At 41.8% G+C, this 25191-nt stretch overlaps 1 protein-coding gene across 14 annotated transcripts in view; it reads left to right on the top strand.

Moving 5' to 3' along the window:
- Window positions 1–25191, top strand: part of ABCC5 (ATP binding cassette subfamily C member 5) — an 89288-nt gene that overhangs the window by 7626 nt on the left and 56471 nt on the right. For 3 of the 14 annotated variants that reach the window (XM_021069932.1, XM_021069933.1, XM_021069934.1), the window contains exons 3-6: window positions 18521–18678; window positions 19138–19293; window positions 19946–20093; window positions 24901–25134. In XM_021069932.1, the coding sequence (XP_020925591.1) occupies window positions 18521–18678; window positions 19138–19293; window positions 19946–20093; window positions 24901–25134 (696 nt within the window). Of the gene's footprint in view, window positions 1–18520; window positions 18679–19137; window positions 19294–19942; window positions 25135–25191 lie in introns of those variants that run through there. The other 11 variants (XM_005652356.3, XM_021069940.1, XM_005652355.3 and 8 more) reach the window with 10 other exon arrangements.

The raw sequence follows: 25191 nt of genomic DNA, 5'->3' as shown, positions 1-25191 counted from the left end.
ACAGATCCTTAACCCACTGGGTGAGGCCAGGGATTGAACCCATAACCTCATGGTTCCTAGTCAGATTCATTTTTGCTGTGCCACGATGGAAACTCCTGAACTTTTTTTTTTACTTAAACTATTTCTTTTAATCTACTGTTTTTTTCCTTTTTGCTTAGTCTTAACCTAAGCAATTGTAAGTTGATGCAACCTATTTTTTTTTTTGGCTGTGCCCATGGTATGTGGAAGTTCTCAGGCCAGGGATTGAACCTGTGCCACAGCAGCAACCCAAGCCATTGCACTGACAACGCTGGACACTTAACCTGCTGAGCCACATGGGAACTCCTGCAACCTAATTTTTATACACATTAAAATGAATGCATAACTATCAAGTGTTTTTGAAAGTTCACGTACTGCCTAGAATCTTCTTGCAAATTACCTATCAAAACCCCAAATTTCTTAGATATATTTATCTTGAACTTGTCTCATACCTTAACAGTTTGCTAATAGAGGGGATCAGCAAGATGACAAATTTCTGGTTTGGCGATGGTATAAAAATGGACAGTTTAGGAGTTTCCATCGTGGCGCAGTGGTTAACAAATCCGACTAGGAACCATGAGGTTGCGGGTTCGATCCCTGGCCTTGCTCAGTGGGTTAAGGATCCGGCATTGCTGTGAGCTGTGGTGTAGGTCGCAGTTGCAGCTCAGATCCTACGTTGCTGTGGCTTGGGCTTAGGCCGGTGTCTGCAGCTTGGATTAGACCCCTAGCTTGGGAACTCCATGTGCCACAGGAGCAGCCCTAGAAAAGGCAAAAAGATTAAAAAAAAAAAAAATGGACAGTATAAGTTTTGGGGAAGAAGAATGGCTATATAAGCATACAGTTTTTAAGAATATAAGTAGGTAATTGGGTAGAGATTACAGTTTTGTGTCTCATGATCATAACCATTGTTTCTATATTAGTTATTAGAGATGAAATCTGGGGCAGGACCTCCCAGGTGCCAGGTATGCCTGCTATCCATCAGAAGTAAAATATAGTATCTCCAGCGTAACCAAAGATAAGGACACACCTGTGGCTCTTAATTGGAAAGCAAGGTTTTATTCACCACCATTAGCCTTTGATCAGTCCAGTTAACATGGGCACATGAAACTGTCAAACACAATCAGAAGCAAAGCACCAAGGGATAAATTCTCATTTTAAATAGGACTGTGATTTTTTTTCTCTCAAGCTGTAAGCAAAGTTATGGAGTATGCAGTGCCCATTTCTTAATATTGTGTTCCAAATCTTTTGGAATATTCTTTGGGAAAATTGCTCTAATTATTCATGTCTTTGGATATTTGTAGCCCATCTGCTTTGCTAATTAAGGTAAAAATTATGCATTTTCACACCTACCCTTTGTGCAGGACTATTGCGTTCAAGCTTGTGGCCACACACGGTTTGATGACTTGCAGACATCCTTTTATCCTTAAGTGCTAATAGGGCTGCCTTCTGCTGCTGTTAGTTCTTTGAGCCTAAGTACTAATCTTGGCTGGCATTGAACTGGCATTATTTCAACTAACATGAAGATTTATGTCCAGATCACCCCTTAACACTGTTCCTGTGTCTGAGGCAAGACTCTCCAAGCACACTCCTTTTCTTATCATTGAATTCAGATAGGCACAGGTCGATCACATAGCTCTGTGAGCTCTGGTTGGTTTGAGATGTGATGTTTATTCATTTTTTTAAATTCAACAAACATTTGAGCACTCTCCAAGATGCACGCACAGCCCTGAAGTATTCTGGTGCAGAGGAAGATGAATTGATGCTGGGCCTGTCGGCCCTCCAGTAGAAGCTTAAACTCATAGACATGGACATAGAGTACTGTAATTTAGGTGCTATGGGAATTAAGAATGATTCGGGCTTCAGTCTCTTCAGACTTGAGATGGAGGTAGTGTTTGGCTGGAGACTTGAGGAATAGGTAGAATTTGGAGAAATAATGTGCCTGGCAGAAGAAAGTGCTGTGGGGAGGACCAACTAGGTGCCCTTGGCTTTGAGCATCAAGTGCAAAGTCATAGATGGAGAGGGATAGGTCAGTGAGTTTCAGATGATGTGTGTTCTTGAATAAAGGCCAATGGGTTTGGATTTTAGTTGCTTTAAATTAAAATAGAAACAAAAGCAAGACAAAGCCGTTTGAGGCTTTTATAAGCTCTTTTTATTGTGGTGGTTGTTTGTTTTCTCACTGTGCTCAGGCCAAAGTCAAGAGTGACTTGTTTTTCCCTAGCCTGTCTAATCTAGCAAAGGAGGAAACATGGAAAATAAGCAGAAGTTCATGGGCTATTATTACTGCTTACTTTGTTTTCCCCTTCCCTCAAAAGTGTACCACTGGTGGAATTTGCCTTCTTTTAAAAATTTATTTATTTATTTTTAATTAAAATGTAGTTGACTTACAGTGTTGTGAATTTGCTTTCTACCAAGTTAGAATAGTCTGCCTCTAGGCAAGGTAACAAAGCAACTGTTCACAAAGTCCAGTGACCTTTATTTAGTGTCTCCTTTAGTCCCATGTTAGGCTGATGCTTTAACCTTGGTTGAAATGTTCATAATTAGTGAGTTGAAATATCTGGGTGAACTAAAGTTAGATGCTAGCGATCAAGGATTTGGGTGTAATCTCTTACCAAGAAATAGGATTCTAAGATATATGATCATGAAAGAATAATGGTCTCATTACCAAAAAATGTGCAAATTATAGAAGATTATAGGAAAAAAAAAATCACCCTTAACCCCCCTACCCAGAGACAACAATTGTTACCATAGTACATGACATTTTTAGAGAATTTGACTCTAAAATCTTTTTCTTTATGGACTAAGGGTATGTGAATTTGTCTATGCCCTTGTGTTTTCCAAGTAAAAATATTACCTGTGAGTCTCCTTGCTGTTAGGAAGGCGAGCAGGGGGGAGGAGATTAGTGTTTGCAGTCTCTGCATTATTTTTCTCTTGATTGGTACTCAGTGACTCAGCACATTTTCTGGACAGTCAGTGATAGGTTGAGTAAGAACACCTGCCCTTTTTTTTTTCTTTTTCCCTGAAGGCATCCATAAAGCTTAATAAAGCTTAGCACGGTATGATAGGATATCTGGCCTGGTGCCAGATGTTGGTCTCCAATAGCAGCCCAGAGCTCTCTGCTGGAGATGACAACAGCACTGCCATTGGTGCAGAACCCAGGTGGCTTTCCTGCATGGTGACTGAATCCACAGCTCCGTGGGTCTCCTGAGGTTGGCCTGCTGCCTTGATCATGAGCTCTTTTACGCCATCTGCAGCAGGGCTGCTGCTGCTGCTTTCCTGAGAAATGCTGCTTAAGGGAAATAAATATAGCTTGTTGGCATGAGTTAAAGGAGCCTTCTATCAAAAGAACTAGCTTCCTGTTTTTAAAGCAGTTTTAAATACCCAAGCCTTTATTTTGTTAAGATGTATAACTTGGAAGTTACAAATGATTAACGAAAACTTTTTCAGTGAACCTTGGGTTTTCCTTTGAGGTAGCCTTTTGCTAATGCTTTCTTGAATATCTCACCATTCTGTCTCTCCCTCTCTCGATCAGAAATAAAAAGGTCAATGCCAGCAACAGGAAACAGGGCCTCCGGAAGTCTTTGCAGCCCTTGAACCTGTCAATATCAAAATTACAGACTAATGTGAAGTTAATTTGGTGCTCTGAAGTCCACTAATTAGTAGAATTAAGCTTGTTAAGTCTGTTCCTTCCCTCTTTTTAGGGAGTTAACCATTTAGATAATTAGATGTTATATTATGTCTTAATTACTTAAGATTATTTTCTGAGTTAGCTGTTCAAAGAATCAACTGAACTCTGTTATTAGATATCAGATGAAAACTTCTGTAAACTAAAGTGGATATTGTGTTAAGCCATCAGTTTCCTCAAATGTTGTAATTCTCACAGTGGGAAAAAAGCCAGACTACCCACATCTTCACCTTTGCTCCTGCTTGTCACCACCATCAGCCTTTCTTGCCTGCTCTGCAGTGCCAAGGTCACAGGATGGACCCACTAATGTCTTATACTAAGCATTTGATGTGGGCACACACATGGTACTGGGCACTGAAGGGAGTTTCATTTATAAATTACATTTTGGCTTTTTTTTTTTTTAAGCTAAAGCTTAAAAATCTTAAAGAGGTTTTGTTAAATGCAAAAGACCAATATCCTGCTGTCTACATCAGTGGTTCTCAGTCCAGCTCTGAATTACAATCTCTTGAAAAACATTAAAAACAAACAAACAAAAAAACCAAAACAGCTGTATTCCAGACCAAATAAAGCAGTCTCTGGGGTAAGACTCAGGCATCAATGTTGTTTTAAAGCTGCCCTGGTGATCCTAACGTGTCACCAACTGCTGAGAACCTCTGCCCTGGATCTCATGGAATAAAGACCCTTCTAACCCCTCAACCAGTGGGGCTCCAAGTGTTCCCCATGTCTTTTTTTCCTCCCTGTGATTTATTTTCAGCTTAATCCTTTGAAACCTTATCATTGTAATAGCAAAGTTAATCTCACGCCCCAAAGTAATAAGAACTTCGAAAAAGTCCATTGGTACTTAGCTTATAAAACAACTGAAAGCTCTCAAATTCCTCCTGATTCCGGGGTAATGCTAGATAATGAACTGTGAAAAAAAAATACCTGTTTTACAGTGATGGTTGTAGCCGTCGGTTCTATGTATTTTCACTTGCGAGTTGTATTAGTGGCTGATCCTCAGCATGAGGGTGATACAGCCTGGTTACAGATGAGTGAGCTGGGGTACTAGTTAATTCATAGCTGCTGAGCACTAGGGCTGAATTAGCAGGTTCCCCGACTTTAAGTAGTGAGCCCTTTCTCCTATATTCTGCTTCCTTCCCATAGAGGTTATGTTCTAGAATTTTGCTGTCCCTCTCTACTGAAGTGGCCACTCTTTGGAAGGTCTTTAGGGAAGAGCTTAAGACAGTCAGGATCAGGTTTATAACCCATTGGAATAAGTGCTGAGAACTGGAAGAGGAAATGCCCTTCTGAGTGTTCTTTAACTTGTTGGGGACAGGGAGGCTGGGAAAGCCTCAAGTCATCTCTTCAGGGCGGGTGTCAGCATTTTCATCTCTCTCTATTTTTTTTTTTTTTTAATTTAAAAGAAAACTTAACTTTCTTTTTCATTTAATTTCGAGTCTCTTGAAACCTGTATGTGACTGTATAACAGTTCCCCTTCAAGGTCTGTCTTTCTAGATGTTTGTCATAGAGGCAGCCACAGAGCTGGGACACCTACAGAAAAGCTTTTACTTGGGCCAGAAGGGTTTATAAGAAGAGGCTCCCCATTGTGTGTTTGTGTTAAGATCTCGTGGATTAGGGAGAGGAAAGGAAGAGGTGCTGTAGGATCTGAGGCCTGGCCCTTCTGATTGTGCCCCTGTCCTGCTTTCTTTGTGGGACGTACCGGACAGGAGTATTGCAGCCTCTGATCCCCTTGGAAGCTGAGAGGTGCCTGCATTGCTGGGCATTGCTGCCATCTCCATACCCTGAAACAGCCTGGTTGATTCCTCAGCCCCCAGGCTTAGGAAGCCTACCCTGCTGTTGGGAAAGGGTTGTTCCGCCTGGGGAATGATTTCTGGGCCCTGATATCTTGTCCCGGGGAAGCCTCCATGCAGGGGGGAAGGCCCGTGGTTGCCCTGTCAGCAGGCATTCCGTTCTGGCAGCCTGTTAAAATGAGACGGGACAAACTGGATGAGTGGAAGCCATGCGGAGTGGCAGTGAACCAGTTATCACAGTCAAGCGGATGGTCTTAGCTGCAGGAGGAGGGAGGTCTCTTGTGCAAGCATCTCTGTTTGCTTATGGATGGGAAGTTCCTTGTTTCTCTCACCAGACAGGCATGTAAATGACTGTCTTGCCCTGTCCTTTGTTTGAACCATGGCTGAAGCTAAGTTTTATTGGCCCTTTTTATTTCCCCAGTGTCCCCACCCTATTCCATTTCTATAACTTTGGGAGGGGGAAAAAAAAAAGCTCAGTGTCCCCTGGCCAGAGATCTCAGGAGGATATAATTGGCACCACTATTTCCTTGTTTAATGTTTTCTCAACTCCTGGATTGAGCCGCATTTCTTTTGCCTTTGGAACGAACCAACTGCTATGGACGCCTCTCTGCGACCATGTCATCTGGCCCTGGAGAGCCCTTTGGTCTGCAGTGCCCCTCAAGAGGGATACAGAAATGAGTGCCCTCATTCCCTCTCAGGGAGGCTTTAAAAAGTTACTTCTGGGTAGGCCGGCAGCTGCAGCTCTGATTCAGCCCCTAGCCTGGGAACTTCCATAATATGCTGTGGGTGTAGCCATTAAAAAAAAAAAAAATTAAAAAAAGGAAAAAAAGAAAGCTAAAATAGTAAATATTTGTATATTTCTCATAAAGGTATATAGCATTTTTAGATATCTACTACAATCCCAGTTTCCACACTTAAGGCACATGCCTGGGCAATTTACTTAATCTTCCCGTTTCCGCATAGGTAGAATGGACGTAATGTGTTGCAGGACTAACTGAGATAGTACCTCTCAGCCCTTGGAGTGGTACACAACACTTACTGCTTAGTAACTGTTAGCTCATTCGATGGTGTGCTGGAACCAACTCAGATGGGCTTGTTTTTGCTTGGCTTTTAGGAATTTTGAAAGACCATCATTAGACACGGCCATTATTAAATACTCCTCATGGTGGGACTGTTTACACCATAGAAATTGGCAAACACGACTAATCAAGGACTTTTATTCAGAGAGCAGTTGTTACACATTCACCAGGATACTACTGACTATCACTATTGATACATGTATTACCTTGCCTCATTATAAGCAAATGGTAGTTTTCAAAGTCACAAGTACAGATTAGAACACTAATTACATTTGAAAGATAATATTTGTATATATTGGGTTAAAATATATAATTGTAATTAATTTCATTTCTTTTTGCTTTTTTAATGTGGCTACTAGAAAAATCTGAATTACAATCGTGACTTGTATTTTATTTCTATTAGATAGCACTATGCTGGTATATTGATCTACTGTAGTTTATCCATTAATTTTGTATTAGACATTTAGCTCCCAGTAAACCTTTGGGTTTAAACTATTTTTTTCCTTTGGAGCATTTTCCTTCCTAAAGTAATATTGTGGAAACAAAGTGTATGTAAAGTGTTACATATGACCACTTTGCTCCCCTGAGTACCTGCCAGTGACATACTACAAATCAGATTCCCTGGTGGCCTGGCAGTTGAGGATTTGTCATTGTCACTGTTGTGGGGCAGGTTTGATCCCTGACCCTGGAACTTCTGCATGACATGATGCAGCAAAAAACAAACAAACAAACAAAAAAAAGGTGGGGGGGATCAGTGTTCAGATGATGTGTGTTTGTCTTACATTTCCTTCCTTCTTGGGTTGGATTTTATCTCTAATTTTTTTAAGGTGTTACATCTTAAAATTTAATTTTTATTTCTTGATTGGTAATATTGAATTTAGAGGCTGAGAGGAGATTTTGAACCAGTGTAGTAGATTATTCTGGGCTTTGACCTTTTATAAATACTAGAATGTAACCTGCATGAAGGCAGTGATTTTGAGATGCAGGTCTGGCTTCTTCCTCCTGTAACGGCAGCTCCTAGAGCATTGCCTGGCATGTGATGGTCCCCTCAATAAATACTTGTTGAATGAATGGATTAAAAAAAAATGTTTTTCAGTAAAATCTGGCTGTTCAAAATATATTAATATTATAATTTTATTGCCTGGTCACTTCTTTAGTTGTATTCGCCTTCTCCCTTAATGCTAATTTCATTATGCAAAGAGTTTTCCTTTTTGTATTTAAACCATCCTTCTTGCCTTTGATAAGATTCTGGCTTTGGGGGAAAATGGATACTGTTTCCCTTCCAGGGGTGTGCTAAGTATGGTATTTAATTCTCTCCTATTTATTTTATTTCATCATTTTAATGGAACTTTTGGAATTAATCCCAGATGGATTAAAGTATGGCATAAAACCTGGATCTCAATTAATTCATCTCCATTCTGCTTTTTATTTGAACAACATTCACTGTTTCTCTATCTCCTTATATTATTTACATGTTCGTATAGTACGCCCATGTAACTTGAACACAGGCCTTTTTTCTTGATTCACTTCCATTTTCAATTCACTCAGTCTTTGAATGTTGATAACTCACTTTACAGAATGTTAATGTGCTAGGGTACCTTGAACAGACGTTTTTCTTTTTTTTTTCCTGGCATGCTCTTCCAGGTAAGCTTTTCCATGAAATCTAGAAAGAAAGAGAAGTTCGACATTCAACCACCCAGTTACAAGGATGAGACGTAATGTAGTTACTGACAGGGTAGTATAAAGATGCTTTTATTTTATTTTAAAGTCTCAGTCTATCATATATTCATCTTTTAGCATCTGCTCTTCTTTGGTTGAAAACAACCTGGAAATTAATTAATTTTTGCAATTAAGTAAAATAGTTTATTTACATGCCAGTGTTCTAATCTGTACTTGTGACTTTGAAAACTACCATTTGCTTATAATGAGGTTAGTTAGGAGAGTCAGAGTTAGAGAGTCGTAGTTGATTTTAATCTGAGACTCACTCTGGCGAAGAGAAAGCTAGCTGGCTGTCTATAAAGGCACACCCGAGGTCATCTTGTTCAGTGATGATTTATTTCTTTGTTTTTTCTTTTGAAAGTCACATAGCATAGAGATTAAGAGCCACAACTCAGAAGCCTGAATTCAATCTCTGCTTTTCAAAGTTCTCTTCAAATCTCTGCTGCTACTTCACAGTTTCCTCAGCTGTAAAATGGGGGAAATAATATTACCTGCCTATTAGCCTAGTCATGAGAATTATGAGTCTGTATCTGTAAAACATTTAAAACAATGCCCGGCACATACTATATGCTGCGTTATGTTCGTTATAAGTTCATTTGCCCAAGATTTCCCATCACCTTCAAGTGAGCACTTTGCCTTTACAGATGCATGCTAGTCATGAGATCTGGCTGTAAACAAGGAAGATTACCCTAACTTCTTCTATTTCTGGCTAATGTCTCAGAGTAGGTGGAATAGAGGTAGCCTCAGGTCAACAAAATAGAACTGAAAGTACTAAAACAAATAGCAGTTCTCTTTTGCAGTTAACGCCAGAGTGCATATACTATAATAAGGTTAATTAAGCAAACTGGATACATATGGAAGTTCCTGGGCCAGGGATTGAATCCAAGCTGAGGCTGCGACCTACACCCCAGCTGCGGCGACACTGTGCTGGGGATCCAAACAGCATCTCCGTAGGGACCCAAGCCACTGCAGTCGGGTCCTTAACCCACTGTACCACAGCAGGAACTCTGGAGCTACACTCTTTTAGGCTTGTAATCCCACGGATGCAATTTAGCCTAAATAATCCAGAAAGAGAAAAATCAATTCTAATCATTTATTATACTATTAATAATAAGCAAAACAGCAGAGAAACCAAACAGAAGTGGATTAGTTAAGAAGATTTTTAATGCTATATATATCATGTAGCTTTAAATTATAATAATGCAGATTGTGGGACAACATGGAGATATTCTAGGTGACAATTGAATAATAGGTTGCTGAACTCTATACTGTGCTTGGGACCAGGGATGCAAACATATACAAGACAGCCTGCCCTCTGGGAGCCCAGAAGCATCTCACTGCAGTGGTCCAGTGCAGAGAAAACATAGGAGGGAGGAAATAAATTCCCTGCTCTTAAAAGACTCAGAGGAAGATAAAGGAAAGAGGAAATAGTTCAATTAGGCCGTAAGATTTATCAGATGGATAAATTGGTATGTAGTTAATACATGTTGACTGTTTGTTATATACTCAGTACTTTGCTAAGCACCTTTCATTATCCCATTAGTTCCTCTCAGCACTTTGTGGTAGGTGCATGTACCATTGTAAAAATGAGAAAACTGAAGCTTAAAGTGAGTAGGTGACAGACAGCTGAAAGTTGGTGGCAGAATCAGCCTGTAAGCCCATGTCTGTGTTCTAAAATCCATGTTCAAAATCACTGTCCTTCACTGTGGCCTCCAACTATGGGAAAATTCTGCCTATGGAGTGTTAACACTTTAAGACCAAAGAGAACATAGTGTTATTGCAGTAAGGGTTTTCTCTTGATTTTCTTGTTAGTGTTTTGCCAATAGCAAGCATCTGTTGCTTATTGTTTTGAGAGTCTTGTCTTTGAAGGAGCTAGGGGCAAATACAGAGCAGGACTGTTTCAAAACAGAGGATTCTTCACAGATCTTCATATCTACCTCCATCAGATACTTGGTTGTCCTCATCTAGAGTAAGGTATGATAAGACTGACAATTTGGGAAGTGGTTTAGGAGACAGTAGCAAAAATACCAAGTGACTTGGAAAGTGAGTTGCTTAGAATGGTAACTTTTTTTTGTTTTAGGTCAATAATACAGACTTCCCCATACCCTTTCTCTGGTAATTCCTACTCCATGTGTAATCATTATATGAATATTTGAGGATTAGTTCAACCAATTTTATAGGGGTTTGTCTTTTCAGGATAAAATTATACTGTTCTAAAATCAAAAACAGTGCAAGAGTCCCCAGTCTCTGTTATAGGCATTTGATAATGCCAGTATAGTACTCAGGTATGCCTGCGGGAATGAAACTTTGCCTGCCTGCTCTCATCTGAGTCTTCTTATTTATTATTATTTTTTTTTAGGGCCACAACTGCGGCACATAGAGGTTCCCAGGCTAGGAAATTGGAGCCCACGGCCACAGCAATGCCGGATCCAAACTGCAGACATGGCTCAGATCCCCTGTTGCTGTGGCTGTGGCGTAGGCCATTGGCTACAGCTCCAATTTGACCCCTAGCCTGGGAACCTCCATATGCTGCAGGAGCAGCCCAAGAAATGGCAAAAAGACAAAAACCAAAAACCAAAAAACAAATCCTTTGGATTTGTCATTCTCTGCTACGGTCTCCACTACGGGAAGTACCTTACTACCCAGGAGGGAGTAGAACATGACATCATTGTATATGTTCAGAGGAACAAAACTCATGCAGTAAGAGGGTTTTGTTTGTTATTGTTAAGTTCATTTACTTTTCTATTCATAGGTTTTGATAAAAACTGAGATTAGTGCACTATAAAGGACAAAATTGGAATATTTTTTATTCCCAGTATCTGGGGCAGTCTGGCACATAGGTGCTCTCAGTAAGTTGTTTGTTGAAAGAATAAATGAAATAAGATGTTAAGATCTTAGTTTTTTCTTTTTTCTTTTTTGTCTTTTTGCTATTTCTTGGGCTGCTCCCGCAGCATATGGAGGTTCCCAGGCTAGGGGTCGAATCGGAGCTGTAGCCACCGGCCTATGCCAGAGCCACAGCAACGTGGGATCCGAGCTGCGTCTGCAACCTACACCACAGCTCACGGCAACGCCGGATTGTTAACCCACTGCGCAAGGGCAGGGACCGAATCCGAAACCTCATGGTTCCTAGTCGGACTCGTTAACCACTGTGCCATGACGGGAACTCCGGATCTTAGTTTTTTCTTAATGCTACTATGCCATGCTTATGAAGAATACTAGTGGATGGCATATCAGATTTTCCTTGAATGATGCCGTAGTGTCAAAAGATATTTATAATACCATACAAACTCTTGAACTTTCCGGGAAAGGAACAACAACCTAGAATAGCCTAACCAGGTTTGTAAAGGAAGAATACAAATTGGAGCTATCACACTGTGCTAATTTTAAGACTTACTATATGGCTACAATAATCACATTAGTTTAGGTATCAGTGAAGAGATTGACAAATAGGTCAATGGAATAGAGTCCTAAAATTGATCAACTTCTTTTTATATAGATGCAAACGCAATTTAATGGAGAGATGATTCTTCAACAAATGATGTAACAGTTGGACATCTGTAGGCAAAAAACTGAGCCTTTGCCCAAATCTTATACCTAATACAAGGATTAATCAAGGTAGATCATAGATCTAAATTTAAAACTATAAAACTTTGAAAAAACATAGAGTATTCATAACAGGGTTAGATCTAAGAGTTCTTAGACATGACACTAAATGCACAATCCTTAAAGGAAAAAAAATTAAATTTGATCAAAATTTAAAACTTTTGCTCTGTGAATGACCCTATTAAGAAAGAAAATGCTTGAGTTCCTGTCCTGGCACAGCGGAAATGAGTCCGACTGGGAGCCATGAGGTTTCGGGTTTGATCCCTGGCCTTGCTCAGTGGGTTAGCAATCCGGCCTTGCAGTGAGCTGTGGTGTAGTTCGCAGACATGGCTTGAATCTGGTGTTGCTGTGGTTGTGGTGTAGGCCAGCAGCTAAAGCTCCAATTGGACCCCTAGCCTGGGAACCTCTGGAAGTTGTGGGAGCAGCCCTAAAAAAAAAAGAAAAGAAAATGCTTTCTTTTTAAATTTTTAAAAAAAGTTTCAATTAGAGTATAGTTGATTTACAGTGTTCCATCAGTTTCTGCTATACAGCAAAGTGACCTAGTCATACATACATACATGTATATACATATATATTCTTTTTCACATATTATTTTCTATCGTGTTTTATCACAAGTGATTGTATATTGTTCCCTGTGCTATACAGCAGAACCTCATTGCTTATCCATTCTAAATGTAATAGTTAACATCTACCAACCCCAAACTCTCAGTCCATTCCACTCCCTCCCCCTTCCCCCTGGCAACCATGGTCTGTTCTCTGTGTCTGTGAGTCTGTTTCTGTTCTGCGGATAGGTTCATTTGTGCCATATTTTAGATTCCACGAATGATATCATATGGTCTTGGTCTTTCTCAGAAAATACTTTCAAATCATTTGACAAAGGACTTGCATCCATAGTAGGTAAGGAACTCTCTAAATGCAACACTAAGAAAACCATCCACTTGAGAAATGGGCAAAAGACTTAAACAGACACTTCACCCAAAAGGATGGGTGGCAAGTAAGCACAGAAGATGTTAAACATCATTAACCGTTAGGGTAGTGCAAATTAAAATCATGATGAAACACTAAACCTCGCCTATTCAAGTGGCTAATAGAAAAAAATAATGACAATACCAGGTGGCAGTGAGGATGTGGAGAAACTAAATCCAGATTGCTTCTGGGAACATGAAATGACACTGTGACAAGGTAATTTCAGTGGCAACTTATGTCTGAATCCTAAGTAAAGTCAAGCTGCTTTATAAACGTCTCCTGCTATCAAAAGTTAAAATAGGAAGTGAGATATCCCATTACCTTACGATTTGTAGTTGTTATATTTCCTGAGCTTAAATTACAGTTCTAGCAGTGTTTCAGAAACTCAATGAAGTAAAAGGAAATTTCCATATTTCAAGATCCATTCATTTAATTTAGTGTTTAAATTTTTTAAAAAATGAGGTATAGTTGATTTACAGTATTTGTTTCATGTGTACAACAGAGTGATGCAAAATTTTTATAGATTATACTCCATTTATAGTTATTGAATATTGGCTATATTCCCTGTGCTGTACAATGTATCCCTATAGCTTATTTATTTTATACATAGTAGTTTGTACCTCTTAATCCCCTATCTGTATCTTGCCTGTCTCCCCATTTCCTCTCCCCACTAGAGAACTGATTTGTTCTCTAGATCTATGAGTTTCTTTCTTTTTGTTATACTCACTAGTTATTTTTTAGATACCACATGTAAGTGATAACATACAGTATTGTCTTTCTCTGGTAAATTTCACTAAGCATAATACCCTCCAGGTCCATCCATGTTGTTGCAAATGGCAAAATTTCATTCTTTTTTATGACTAAGTAGTATTCCATTGCATATGCATATATATGTGTGTGTGTGTGTGTGTGTGTGTGTGTGTGTGTGTGTGTGTACCGCATCTTCTTCATTCATTTATCTGTTGATGAACACTTAGGTTGCTTTGGTATTTGGCAATCATAAAGCTACTATGAACATTGAGGTGCATGTATCTTTTTGAATTTGAGTTTTTATTTTCTTTGGATATATACCCAGGAGTGGAATTTCTGGATCATATGGTAGTTTTGTTTTTGGGTTTTTTGGGGAACCTCCATACTGTTTTCCAGTGGCTGTAGAAGTTTAGATTACCATCGACATTGTACAGGGGTTCTCTTTTCTCCACATCCTTGCAGCGTATGTTATTTGTCATTTTGATGATAGCCATTCTGACAGGTGTGAGGTTATAACTCATTATGGTTTTCATTTGTGCTTCTTTGATAATTGGCAATGTTGAAAATCTTTTCACGTGCCTGGTGGCATATGTCTTCTTAATTTTTTAATTTTTAATTTTTTTTGTCTTTTAGGGCTGCACTGTCAGCATATGGAGGTTCCCAGGCTAGGAGTTGAATTGGAGCTGTAGCCACCGGCCTATGCCACGGCCACAGCAATTCGGGATCTGAGCCATGTCTGCGACCTACACCACAGCTCACGGCAACGCCAGATCCTTAGCCCACTGAGTAAGGCCAGGGATCAAACCTGCGTCCTAATGGATACTGGTCGGCGTTGTTAACCACTGAGCCACGACGGGAACTCTGGCATGTGTCTTCTTTAGAAAAATGTCTGTTCAGGTCTTCTGTGCATCTTTTAATCAGATTGCTTTATGATGTTGAGTTGTATGAGCTGTTTATATATTTTGGGTATTAACCCCTAGTAAGTAAAGTCATATCACTTGCAAATATTTTCTCCCATTCAGTAGGTTTTTCTTTTTGTTTTGTCAGTGGTTTCCTTTGCTGTGCAAAAGCTTTTAAGTTTAATTAGGTCCCATTTGTTTATTTTTATTTTTGTTTCCTTTGCCTTAGGAAACAGATGCAAAAAAAATTACTGTGATTTACGTCAAGAGTGTTCTGCCTATGTTTTCTTTTGGGAATTTTATGGTTTTGGGTCTTTAATCCATTTTTGAATTTATTTTTGTTTATTTATTTATTTATTTAGGCTTTTTTAGGGCCACACCCATGCATATGGAAGTTCCCAGGCTAGGTGTTGAATTAGAGCCATAGCTGCTGGCCTGTACCACAGCCACAGCAACACAGTATCCAAGCCGAGTGTGCCACCTATACCACAGCTTGCGGCAAGACCAGATCTTTAATCCACTGAGCAAGGCCAGGGATCCAACCTGCATCCTCATGGATACTAGTCAGATTCGTTACTGCTGAGCCACAATAGGAACTCCTTGAGTTTATTTTGTATGTGGTATGAGAAAATGTCCTAATTTTATTCTTTCACATGTATGTGCCCAACAGCACTTATTGTATATTCTTGCCTCCTTTGTGGTAAATTAATTGAAAAGATCCAGTCATTTTGTTTAATTTTATTTTATTTTATTTTTGTCTTTTTAGGGCTATACCATGGCATATGTTGGTTCCCAGGCCAGGGGTCTAATCGGAGCTGTAGCTGCCGGCCTACACCATAGCCACAGCAATGCAGGATCCAAGCTGTGTCTGCAACCTACACCACAGCTCACAGCAACATCGGATCATGAACCCACTGAGGAAGGCCAGGGATTGGACCCAAAACCTCATGGTTCCTAGTCGGATTCATTTCCACTGCGCCACAACAGGATCTCCAGGTCCAGTCATTTTAGAAATAGATAGTGATGATGGTTGCACAACATTGTGAATATAAGTAACGGCTCTGAATGGTACACTTAAAAATGGTAAAAATAGGATTTCGTGTCGTGGTGCAGCAGAAATGAATCCGACCAGAAATCATGAGGTCGCCGGTTCGATCCCTGGCCTTGCTCAGTGGGTTAAGGATCTGGCGTTGCTGTGAGCTGCAGTGTAGGTCGCAGATGCAGCTCGGATCTGGTGTTGCTGTGGCTGTGGCGTAGGCCAGCAGCTACAGCTCCAATTAGACCCCTAGCCCGGGAACTGCCATGTGCCATGGGTACAACCCTCAAAAGACAGAAAGACAAAAAAAAAAAAAAAAAAAAGGTAAAAATAGCAGTTTTTATGTTGTGCGTTTTGCTGCAATTTAAAAAAAATCCATTTAATTGTGCCATTCAATACCTTCCACCTGACTATCTCAATTGGAAGTAACTACTCTACCATATAGTGACATGATAAAGGCAAATGTCAAGACAAAACTCTGATAGAATTCTTTGATGCCTTCTACGAGATGAGTACATGTAACTAAAATCATATACTCATGGATTGACTTTCAGTATTTGGCAGTACCTATCTGTGTGTGAAGAGAGTTTCAAAGATGAAATTATAAAATCTCATTACAAATCAGCCTTTAACAGATGAAGATTTGCGATTGATTTTCATGAAAGGGAAAACTATTTTAAACCCCAATTAAGTGAAATGTTTCCCCATAAAAGAATTTCATGGGGAATTCTACTAATTCTCATTAGTAGGCTTGTATCACAAAAAAATTGTACTCAATTATTATTAGTATGTTTTGAATATTGGGAATAAACTTTTTGTAGAAACTTGTTTTCTTCTGTAACCTAAGTACCTACATAGTATCCTCTCTTTCGTCTTTTCACTTGCAAAGCCTGAAGTATTTATTGTCTGAACTTTCACAGAAAATTTTGCCAACCCTTTCCTAGAACATTGATGTTTGATTCTTTCTGATAAATGTGTTGAAAGTCTTCACAGTTTCTCTCTGTGCTCCACTTTGGCTGCACCCCACAAGTTTTGATGTGTTATAATTTCTTATCATTTAGGTCAGAATATATACACTAATTTCCACTTGATGTCTTCTTTAACCGTATTATTTAGAAGCACATTGCAATTTCTAGATATTGGGAGATTTTCATGTTACCTTTGTTACTGAATTCTTATTGAATTCCCAGGTGGCCAGAGTACATATTCCATGATGTCAGTCTTTTGAAGTGTGTTGAGGTTTGTTTTATGGCCTAGCATAGTTCTTTTTGGCAGATGTCCAGTGTGTACTCAAGGTGGTATTATTTTGACTTTCTGTCATCTTCTGAAGCTTCAGACTTCAAATAAGCCTAGTCCTTTTCACCTTGTGTACTTACTCTGTATGTATGCTCAGTTTCTGCTTCCTCATAGTGGGTATGTTTGTGTTTTTGTGTATGTTTCTCCTTTCTCAACCCAGTGGTTTTTCTTTTCCTCCCCCGGTTATAGGCAGCTTAAAGGTTAAATAAATCTTAAATAAACAAAAAATAAAAAGTAAACTTTGTTGTGTACTTGAAATCTCAGAAGCTATAAGTGGATTTTTTGGAGCCGTAGTCCCCAGCTGCTAAATAAATGTTTACCTTGTACCTAAGGACTTTATGTGAGTTCACTCTTTTCTTGTCATGTTGTGTTTTTATTTTCTTGAAATGGGTCTACCTCGCCTTTGACAAATGGGAAAAAAATGTGCTTCCTAGTTGCTGTGTACTTTCTTGATATTGAGCAGTACCTTATCTTATCTGAAGGTACATAACTAAGCTGTGAGCTAAAGCTATTATATTGAAGAGAGAGCCACCTCAGCATCCCGGCCACCCCCACGCACGAATCCTTAATCTTTGAGTTGCCTCCGTTCTGTGTGGGAAAGAGGTAGTGTGTCAGAAGAATGAGGCACAGTGCGTTAAGTGGCACTTCACTTCTTCTTGATTTGGGATTTCTTCTTTCTTCCTGGTTCACAGTGATTGCTGGAAATGTTTGTGAGAATATGAGAAAAGGATAAGGTCGCTATAATCCCACTTGAGGAAAAGAACGCTTCTGCAACAGTAACTGCAAAAGTAACTGAGTTAACTTTTAGAGTAAACGGGGGTGAATGTGTCCAGAGTTTTTGGCCCACCCACTTCTGCCACAGTTGGATTTTGAGTTACATGCATTTTTGTTCCTATGATTAATTGGTGTTTGTAAGCTTTGTAGTAAATACGTGTAACTTTGTATTCCCTCTTCTGAGACCCTCTGCTTCGTGCTGCAGAGATCTGAGTCCTGGAGCTCTTTAGCTGTGCAGCCCGGGTGAGAACCCCTGTTGTACCCTCCCTGTTGCTGATGAGAGAGAGAGGAGCCCTGTGTCCATCCTGACTTTTTCTGTATGACAGGGCTGTTTAACCGGGGGTGATTGGGAAGTTTTTGTCATAGAAAATGGGCAGTAGAATTTGCAGTTAGTAGTGAGGTAATGGACTCTCAGTCCACGTTGGGAAATGAAAGATAAAGCCTTTTGGTGATAAAAAATATAAATTTTAAGATGTATAACACGATGAGTGACTCCTAATACAAACCGTGGACTTTAGTTAGTGATCACCTATCAGTTTTGGATTGTCAGTTGAGTCAAATGTTGCGCACTCATGCAAGTTGTTAATAATGGAGCAAACAGATTGGGGGAGGCGGGAGGTGAGGAGGTAGATGGGAACTCTCTGTGTTTCCTGCTCAAATTTTCTGAACCTGAAAGTGCTCCAGAAAATGAAGTCTACTAGTTGGGACATTTTGAGTATCTGGTTTAACATTCCTTAGTGAGTTCATATCACACAAGGTAGCGCTGAACTGCCTGACCCTTGGGATTTCTTGGGTAAGATGAATCTGGTTTGCAGTTTGCTCTGGTAAGTCAGGTGGATTTGCTTCTCTCTTTTTTTCTCATGTTCATCAACTGTGCTTTGGCCTTCTCTCCCTGTCTGTTGAAACAGCTGGATTGCCAGGATGCCTTGGAAACAGCAGCCCGAGCTGAGGGCCTTTCGCTGGATGCCTCCATGCATTCCCAGCTCAGAATCCTGGATGAGGAACATCCCAAGGGAAAATACCATCATAGCTTAAGCGCTCTGAAGCCCATCCGGACCACTTCCAAGTAAGAGGCTCTGCTGGGTAATGGTTGCTCGGTGAAGCACCAAAAACATTTTTGGAAATTTGGCTAAGGAGTTCCTCCTATGGCTCAGTGAATTAAGAACCCGACAGATATCCATGAAGACGTGGGTTCGATCTCTGGCTCAGTGGGTTAAGGATCTGGCATTGCCGCAAGCTTCGGCATAGGTCACAGATGCAGCGTGGATTCAGTGTTGCTGTGGCGGTGGTAGGCCAGCAGCCGCAGCTCCGATTCGACCCTTAGCCCTGGGAACTTCTATATGCTGCAGGTGTGGCTGTAAAAAGAAAAAAAACTAAAAGGGGCTAAGATTAGACCATTTGGGGATGGAGTGTTTGGGGAGACCTGTGTTTAGCCAGGAGCTATGTGTGCTGGCAGTGCGTCACAGGTGTTGTCCAGCCTCTCCCTGGGTTTTGACCATCCTGTGCCTTGGGTCTCTCTCCTCAGACACCAGCACCCAGTGGACAATGCTGGGCTCTTCTCGTGTATGACGTTTTCTTGGCTTTCTCCTCTGGCTCGCATAGCCCACAGGAAGGGGGAGCTCTTAATGGAGGACGTGTGGTCTCTGTCCAAGCATGAGTCTTCCGAGGTGAACTGCAGAAGGTAGGCATCTCTGGTCCGTCCTGGTCTCCCACGTGCCGGATGCATAGGGCCTGAGCTAGGCATGTGGGTCCGGCAGTGTGAACTCTCAGAGCTCTGTGTCCTTTTAGGAGCAGAGCTGGCCTGCGGAGGGAGGGCAGCCTGGGGATGACTTTCTCTTTGCTCTTTTGCTTTCTCTCCTCTTTCACCTTTAATCCTGTTTTAACCACGGGCTTTCTCTCTCTCTCTCAGCCCGGCATCTCTTCCCGAGTCTGCAGGGGGATTATGTTGCTGCCTTGTGACAGAATACATTTTTGTGGTAGCCGATTATCATGATTAAAATCTAGTTTACCACGTTACATTTTACCACAGGATCCTTCAGAAAGGGTTGGGGACCCTTGAGAAAGGAAGTTCTTATCCACAGACAAATTCTATTCAGGGATAATTTTTCTGGGTGGAAGGAAGGACTTTTGTTCTCATCATTTTCTGAATCCTGAGAGGCTCCCTCTATGGGGTAAATATATAGTTACCCAGGAAGGGTCTTTTTTCCCCAAGAAGGTGCAGACTGGGTACATAATTTCCAAGGAGAGACTGGTGCGAGTGGCGGCAGGGGGGAGGCTGGGGTGTGCGTGTTCCCTGGGGAGACATGTAACAGAGGACATGTGCCCTTGTCAAGACTAGAGAGGCTGTGGCAAGAGGAGCTGAATGAAGTCGGGCCAGACGCTGCTTCCCTCCGGAGGGTTGTGTGGACCTTCTGCCGTACCAGGCTCATCCTCTCCATCGTGTGCCTGATGATCACGCAGCTGGCTGGCTTCAGTGGACCAGTAAGTCCTAACCATCCTTTCTGACAGTCTCCAGGGACCCGGCCGTGGCCAGCTCTAACCTTCTTGTTCTGTTGCAGGGGTTGCGCTCACCTTTGGGCTAGTTAGCGGCCTTAGAGATGCCTCCAGGTCTGTTGAAAGGGAACAGTTGTTGTTGGGGTGAATGGTGGTTTCTCAGAAGTGGAAGGACGAGGGGGCTATGTCGACAGAGAAGAAGTGGAACCAGCTTGCTCTCCTGGGGTTGGGGGTGAAGCTGAACGAGGCCGGCTCTGCACAGGGCCGTGCTGCTCTGCTGCTTGTTGACATGTACTGATGGTCCTGGTTTGGGAAATGGGTCTTGTGGCACCAGGAGTGGGCGAGAGCAGTGTTTTGTGGCGTAGGCTGTTGAGTTGGTACTGGTGACACACTGAACGTCTGGGACCAGAGGTGTCACGTGTTTGATGGCTCTTCTGGCACATGAGTCCTCAAGAAACTGGAGGCGTGTTGAGGTTTCTAGAGTCTAACCTAAAATCCGTTTTAAGTTTCGGTTTATAGTGTAAACCTGTGTGGCAGGTGTTGGGTGGCAGCCCTGGTTTTCCTGGTGTTGCCAAAGCAGAATAGGGGACAAGAGCAACATTCACACTGGGTTCTGGACACCTTTTTCTTACACCTGCTGTGCTGCCTTACACTTGAGACTTTGATTAAATCTATTCTCTACATATTTGCCTTGAGGCATCGGAGCAGTAGTACTCTGTTTTCTGTGCATTTTCCCTCTGTGGGTAAGCTGGAGGTTCATGGTTTGGTAAGTATGGGCGTAAGATGCATGGTAATTAGGTAAAACTAATTTGCAGTTTTTCTGTGGTGGTTTTTTTTTTTTCCAATTTGTTTGTTTGTCTGTCTTTGTTTTTAAGTGTTTGATGCCTTTTAAAAGTTTTGATCTCTTTTCTGAAGCAGAGAGCACTACTTGGGTTCCTTATTAATTGACCAACTAACACACTTTTGTATAAGTTTTCGATAAGAGGGACTTTGTAACTGAGTATCATATCACTGACCAAAATGGCCAAACGTTTTCGTAGGACCAGCTTCCCCCAAGAAGAGCTTCTGTCATTGTTTCACTACAGGGCTGGTGGCTGCTCTGATCTTGTGAAGAATTCTTTCAGCTGGGTAGCACGGTATACAGGCTTTCTTGATTCCATTTGGCCAGTGCAAGAATTTCATTGGCTCCTCCCACCTCCCCCCCTCCCCCCAAATTCCATGTAGTGCTGGGATTTTCATTTTTGACCTGGGGAGGAAAGTTACTTAGGCTTGTTCAGCTTGGGGACCTTACAGTCACTCCCTTGAGCATCCACATAGCCCTTCATCTCCTAAGGCACAGCGCACTGGAATACTAATCTCTAATAGACTTTTCTAGGTGCCAGGGAAAGCTGAGAGTCTTCCTTTAAGAGGAAAACAGTGCACGCTTTTCCTTCTTTCTACCCTCTTGGGGAAGGGCACCTTAAGGCCTGTGTTATTTCAGGAGTTTTCCCCCAAGAACATCAAGAAAGCAGTGGTCCCATCCGTGATCTCTCCGAAGAACAAAAAAGATTTCAAACTGTAGACAATGCAAACTTCTTGTTTTGGAGCTCCAATTCTAACAAACGTCTTTTTGATTGGAAATTGAAGAATCAGGCCACGTTTGAGATTGGTACTAGCAATGGGCATAACTTCCATCTATGGATTTAAATCCTTTGGAGGAACATCCATTTTAGATTTTTGCAGATGTCCTCATGTGGCAGGGCTTTCCAAGTGGCTTGGTCTGTTCTTCCAGAAATCTGCGTAAGAACTGATTCCCCATATATCATATTTTTTTTAATCTCCCCAGGCCTCCCGAAACCTTGGTAGCCAAATGAAACACAGTCAAGTGACTGTGTTTTGTTTCGTTTTTTTTAACTGCTGGCCCTCTGAGGCTGGACGTTTCTGCACCAGATAATCGAAGGTTTCAGTGATGCCAGTGGACCAGCACTCTGTGCTCGGAGTCCAAGGATCCCCATAGTGTTAATGGAATCTCTAAGGGTGTGGTCCTGACCTATGAGTGGCCAAATTGTTAACCCTGGAGAGATGATTTGTGGCCTTCTTGAAATAAAACAGTTTGAAAAGACCAGGCCTGACCTCTGATCTGTGTGTAAAGAATTAGCATCCGCCCTGTAGATCTGCAAGAGAAGGCTCCCTCCTGCAGTGCTATCTCTTGGTGAATGCTAACTCTGCTCACGGGCCTTTTGGGGAAAGGACAGTGAAAAGCCTCTAGAGAGGTAAGTTTCCCACCCTTCCAACCTCTCTCCAGCTGCAGCTTGCTTGGTGCTGTCAGAATCTGGATTTGGGGGGAGTGTCTCTGTAGTGGAACCAGTGACAGAAGCTGTTCTTTAGAATTTTCAGGATGGCTGTATTCTGCGGTCAGAATGAGAGAGTCAAGCTGGGCAGAATCTCTCGCCAAGAGTTCAGGTAAGGTAAAGTTTATTCACTGGGAATGCTTTCCACAGCCAGACAGCTATGCTGACAATCTCGAGTTTTCTCCCAGTTTGTTTAAATTTAAATGATGCATTTGTAACCTTTTAAAACTCAATTTGGGTTGGATTTTTCATGAAAACCTTTTTTTTTCAATCCCCCTGTATCCCATACAAAATGGTTTGAAATGTAATTGTTTTTTTAAAAACCCTGTGTGTTGGAAATTCTTTAATCTGCTGTTTCCTCTCCCCCCCCCGAAAATTTTGCACAGTGTAAAGCATTCGTTCTGTCTTTTACCTTCCCCTGCTCCTCCCCCCTGGGAGGTTCTAATGCTATTACCCGGTGCTGAAAAATGGCACAATAAAGGTTATGGGAAGGAAGGAACCCCAAACTACAACCTGCTGTCCTTTCACGCCTTCCTTTGGAGACTGCTCCGTCAGTGCCGAGGTGTGTGAGAAAAGGCTTTACCGCGCCACCATCTTTCTGAGTTGCTTCACGGGAGGAAAATGGGGTTTTGACCCTGCCATTCAGTGACTCAGTTCCACATTTTGGATTGCTTCCTGGAAAAGAAGCCAATCTTCTTGCTAGGAAACCAACAACCCGGCCGTATGCAGTGGTGACCCAAACAGTGGATATAAAACCTAAAAGTCTGAGGGAGGGGAGAGATTGGGATACAGTAGTTCCTGGAGTCTGAAGTCTCCTAGTTATTTGATCAGGTTATTTACTGAGATTTGACCTAAATCTGATTGGGGGAGCGGGATCTCTTAGGATCTAGTCAACATCTGGTATTAATTTCCTCTCAGGAAAAACAAGAAATACTGATTCACCCGGGGACCGTCTGGGTTCTGGAATTCAGCGTTAGTTGCTTCAGGACAATTGCTTCTGGCCCCCATTTTTGTCTGTCACTCAAGTGCTGGTTTCCAGCTACAGTCCCCTTTGCTATAAAGGATCGAAGTAGATGGGTGGATGGGTTCCTCCTTAATTTTATTTTCTTCCTTCTGGGAGGGGGATTGGCTTGGCTTTCTTTTGTGGTGGTTTGTTTTGTTTCATTTTTGGCAAAATCAACGTTAGCTGCAAGGACTCAAAAAGACTCTGAAGGATGCCACCGGTTTTCCCTTGAGGCCTAGATTTTTGTCTTCCATCCGGAGCAGAGGTCACTCCTGACAGCCTAGTGAACGAATAGCGCCAGTGATTTTAAGCAGAGCCACCTCTTTGGGGAGTGTTTCATTTTTTTTTTTTTTTTTTTTTAAATTCTCTTTCCTTAGCAGCAAGGTCTTTATTCCTGGAGAATTTCCTCTATTGCAGACTCACTGCAACCTCAGGAGCCCTAACCGATTAAGTGCTGTCAGCTTGATGCGCTACTCCGGACTCTGGAAACAGATACTGGTTCTATGCTGTATTTCCACTGTGTGTAGTTAAAACGACGGTCGAGGCCAGATGACCTGTTAGCTGGCTAGTCCTGTATAACTCGACTCTGTATGTTCCCATGTATGTTATCGCAATGCTCCTCCTGTTGTACAGTGTCTGTGAGATGCTCTTTGAAGATGGTACTTTTTTTTTTTCGTTTTCAATAAAAGTACATTACCTCCCACTTCCTGGTATTTAATCCTGTTGCTGAATGTGCCTTGTGTGAGTGTGTGCTCCGGCGTTGCAGGACCTCAGAGCTGGAGGTGGCACTCGGTGGTTCTTGGGGGCTGGCTGCCTTCCCGCCCTGCAGGTGGTGGTAGACATGTGCCTGAGGTAACATGTTTTTGTTTTTGGGAGGGAGCGGGGCGTGGGGGAGGGCCCGAGGGAGGGTCTCTGGATTGTGGATAGGCTGCTTTGTTTGCTCTCTTCTGTACTATTAAACTGCTGATGTTTATTTTCAGGAATGTTTTGCAAATGCACTTCTCACTCTTCCCCAGTCCAACTGTAGGTACACTGTTCCTTTTTATCAAATAAGCACGTTTGAAACGATCCAAAAAAAAAAAAAAGGTCTTAATTTCATGTAAAGAAATGTATCATTGTGTGGAGATACTGGAATAAGGTCACCTAGATACTTTTTAATGACTGTGTGTTGAGAATGAATTTCAGCTCATGGACAGGTTTATGTTACATTAGAAAGAGTAATGGTGTTGGTGGTGTCCAGAAGGAAGCAAGTTTCCAATTAGACCTCCCTCTTGTAAAATGCCCTGCGTAAATTGCCGCAGGCGGGCCGTCCGCAATATTTGGTCCTCCGAGAAGGTCTTTCTCCGCTTAGGCACTTGTCATTGTACAGTGGAGCGGCCTCCTCTTTCTAACTTAACATAAAACTGGCGTGGTGTGTGGGTGCTGTGGAGAGGCTGACGGCGGTGTGTGTTTCTCCCTATAGGCCTTCGTGGTGAAACACCTCCTGGAGTACACCCAGGACACAGAGTCTAACCTCCAATACAGTTTGCTATTAGTCCTGGGCCTCCTGCTGACAGAAATCGTGCGTTCTTGGTCACTTGCACTGACTTGGGCGTTGAATTACCGAACCGGGGTCCGCTTGCGGGGGGCTATCCTGACCATGGCGTTTAAGAAGATCCTTAAGCTGAAGAACATTAAGGAGAAGTCCGTGGGTGAGGTGAGTGAGCCGTGTTTGCTTCGGGGCAGAGAGGAAGCTCCCGGCTTGATCTCTTCC

Source organism: Sus scrofa, chromosome 13 (genome assembly GCF_000003025.6).
Source record: "Sus scrofa isolate TJ Tabasco breed Duroc chromosome 13, Sscrofa11.1, whole genome shotgun sequence".
NCBI classification, from domain to species: domain Eukaryota; kingdom Metazoa; phylum Chordata; class Mammalia; order Artiodactyla; family Suidae; genus Sus; species Sus scrofa.
This window is presented reverse-complemented; position numbering and strand designations above follow the sequence as displayed.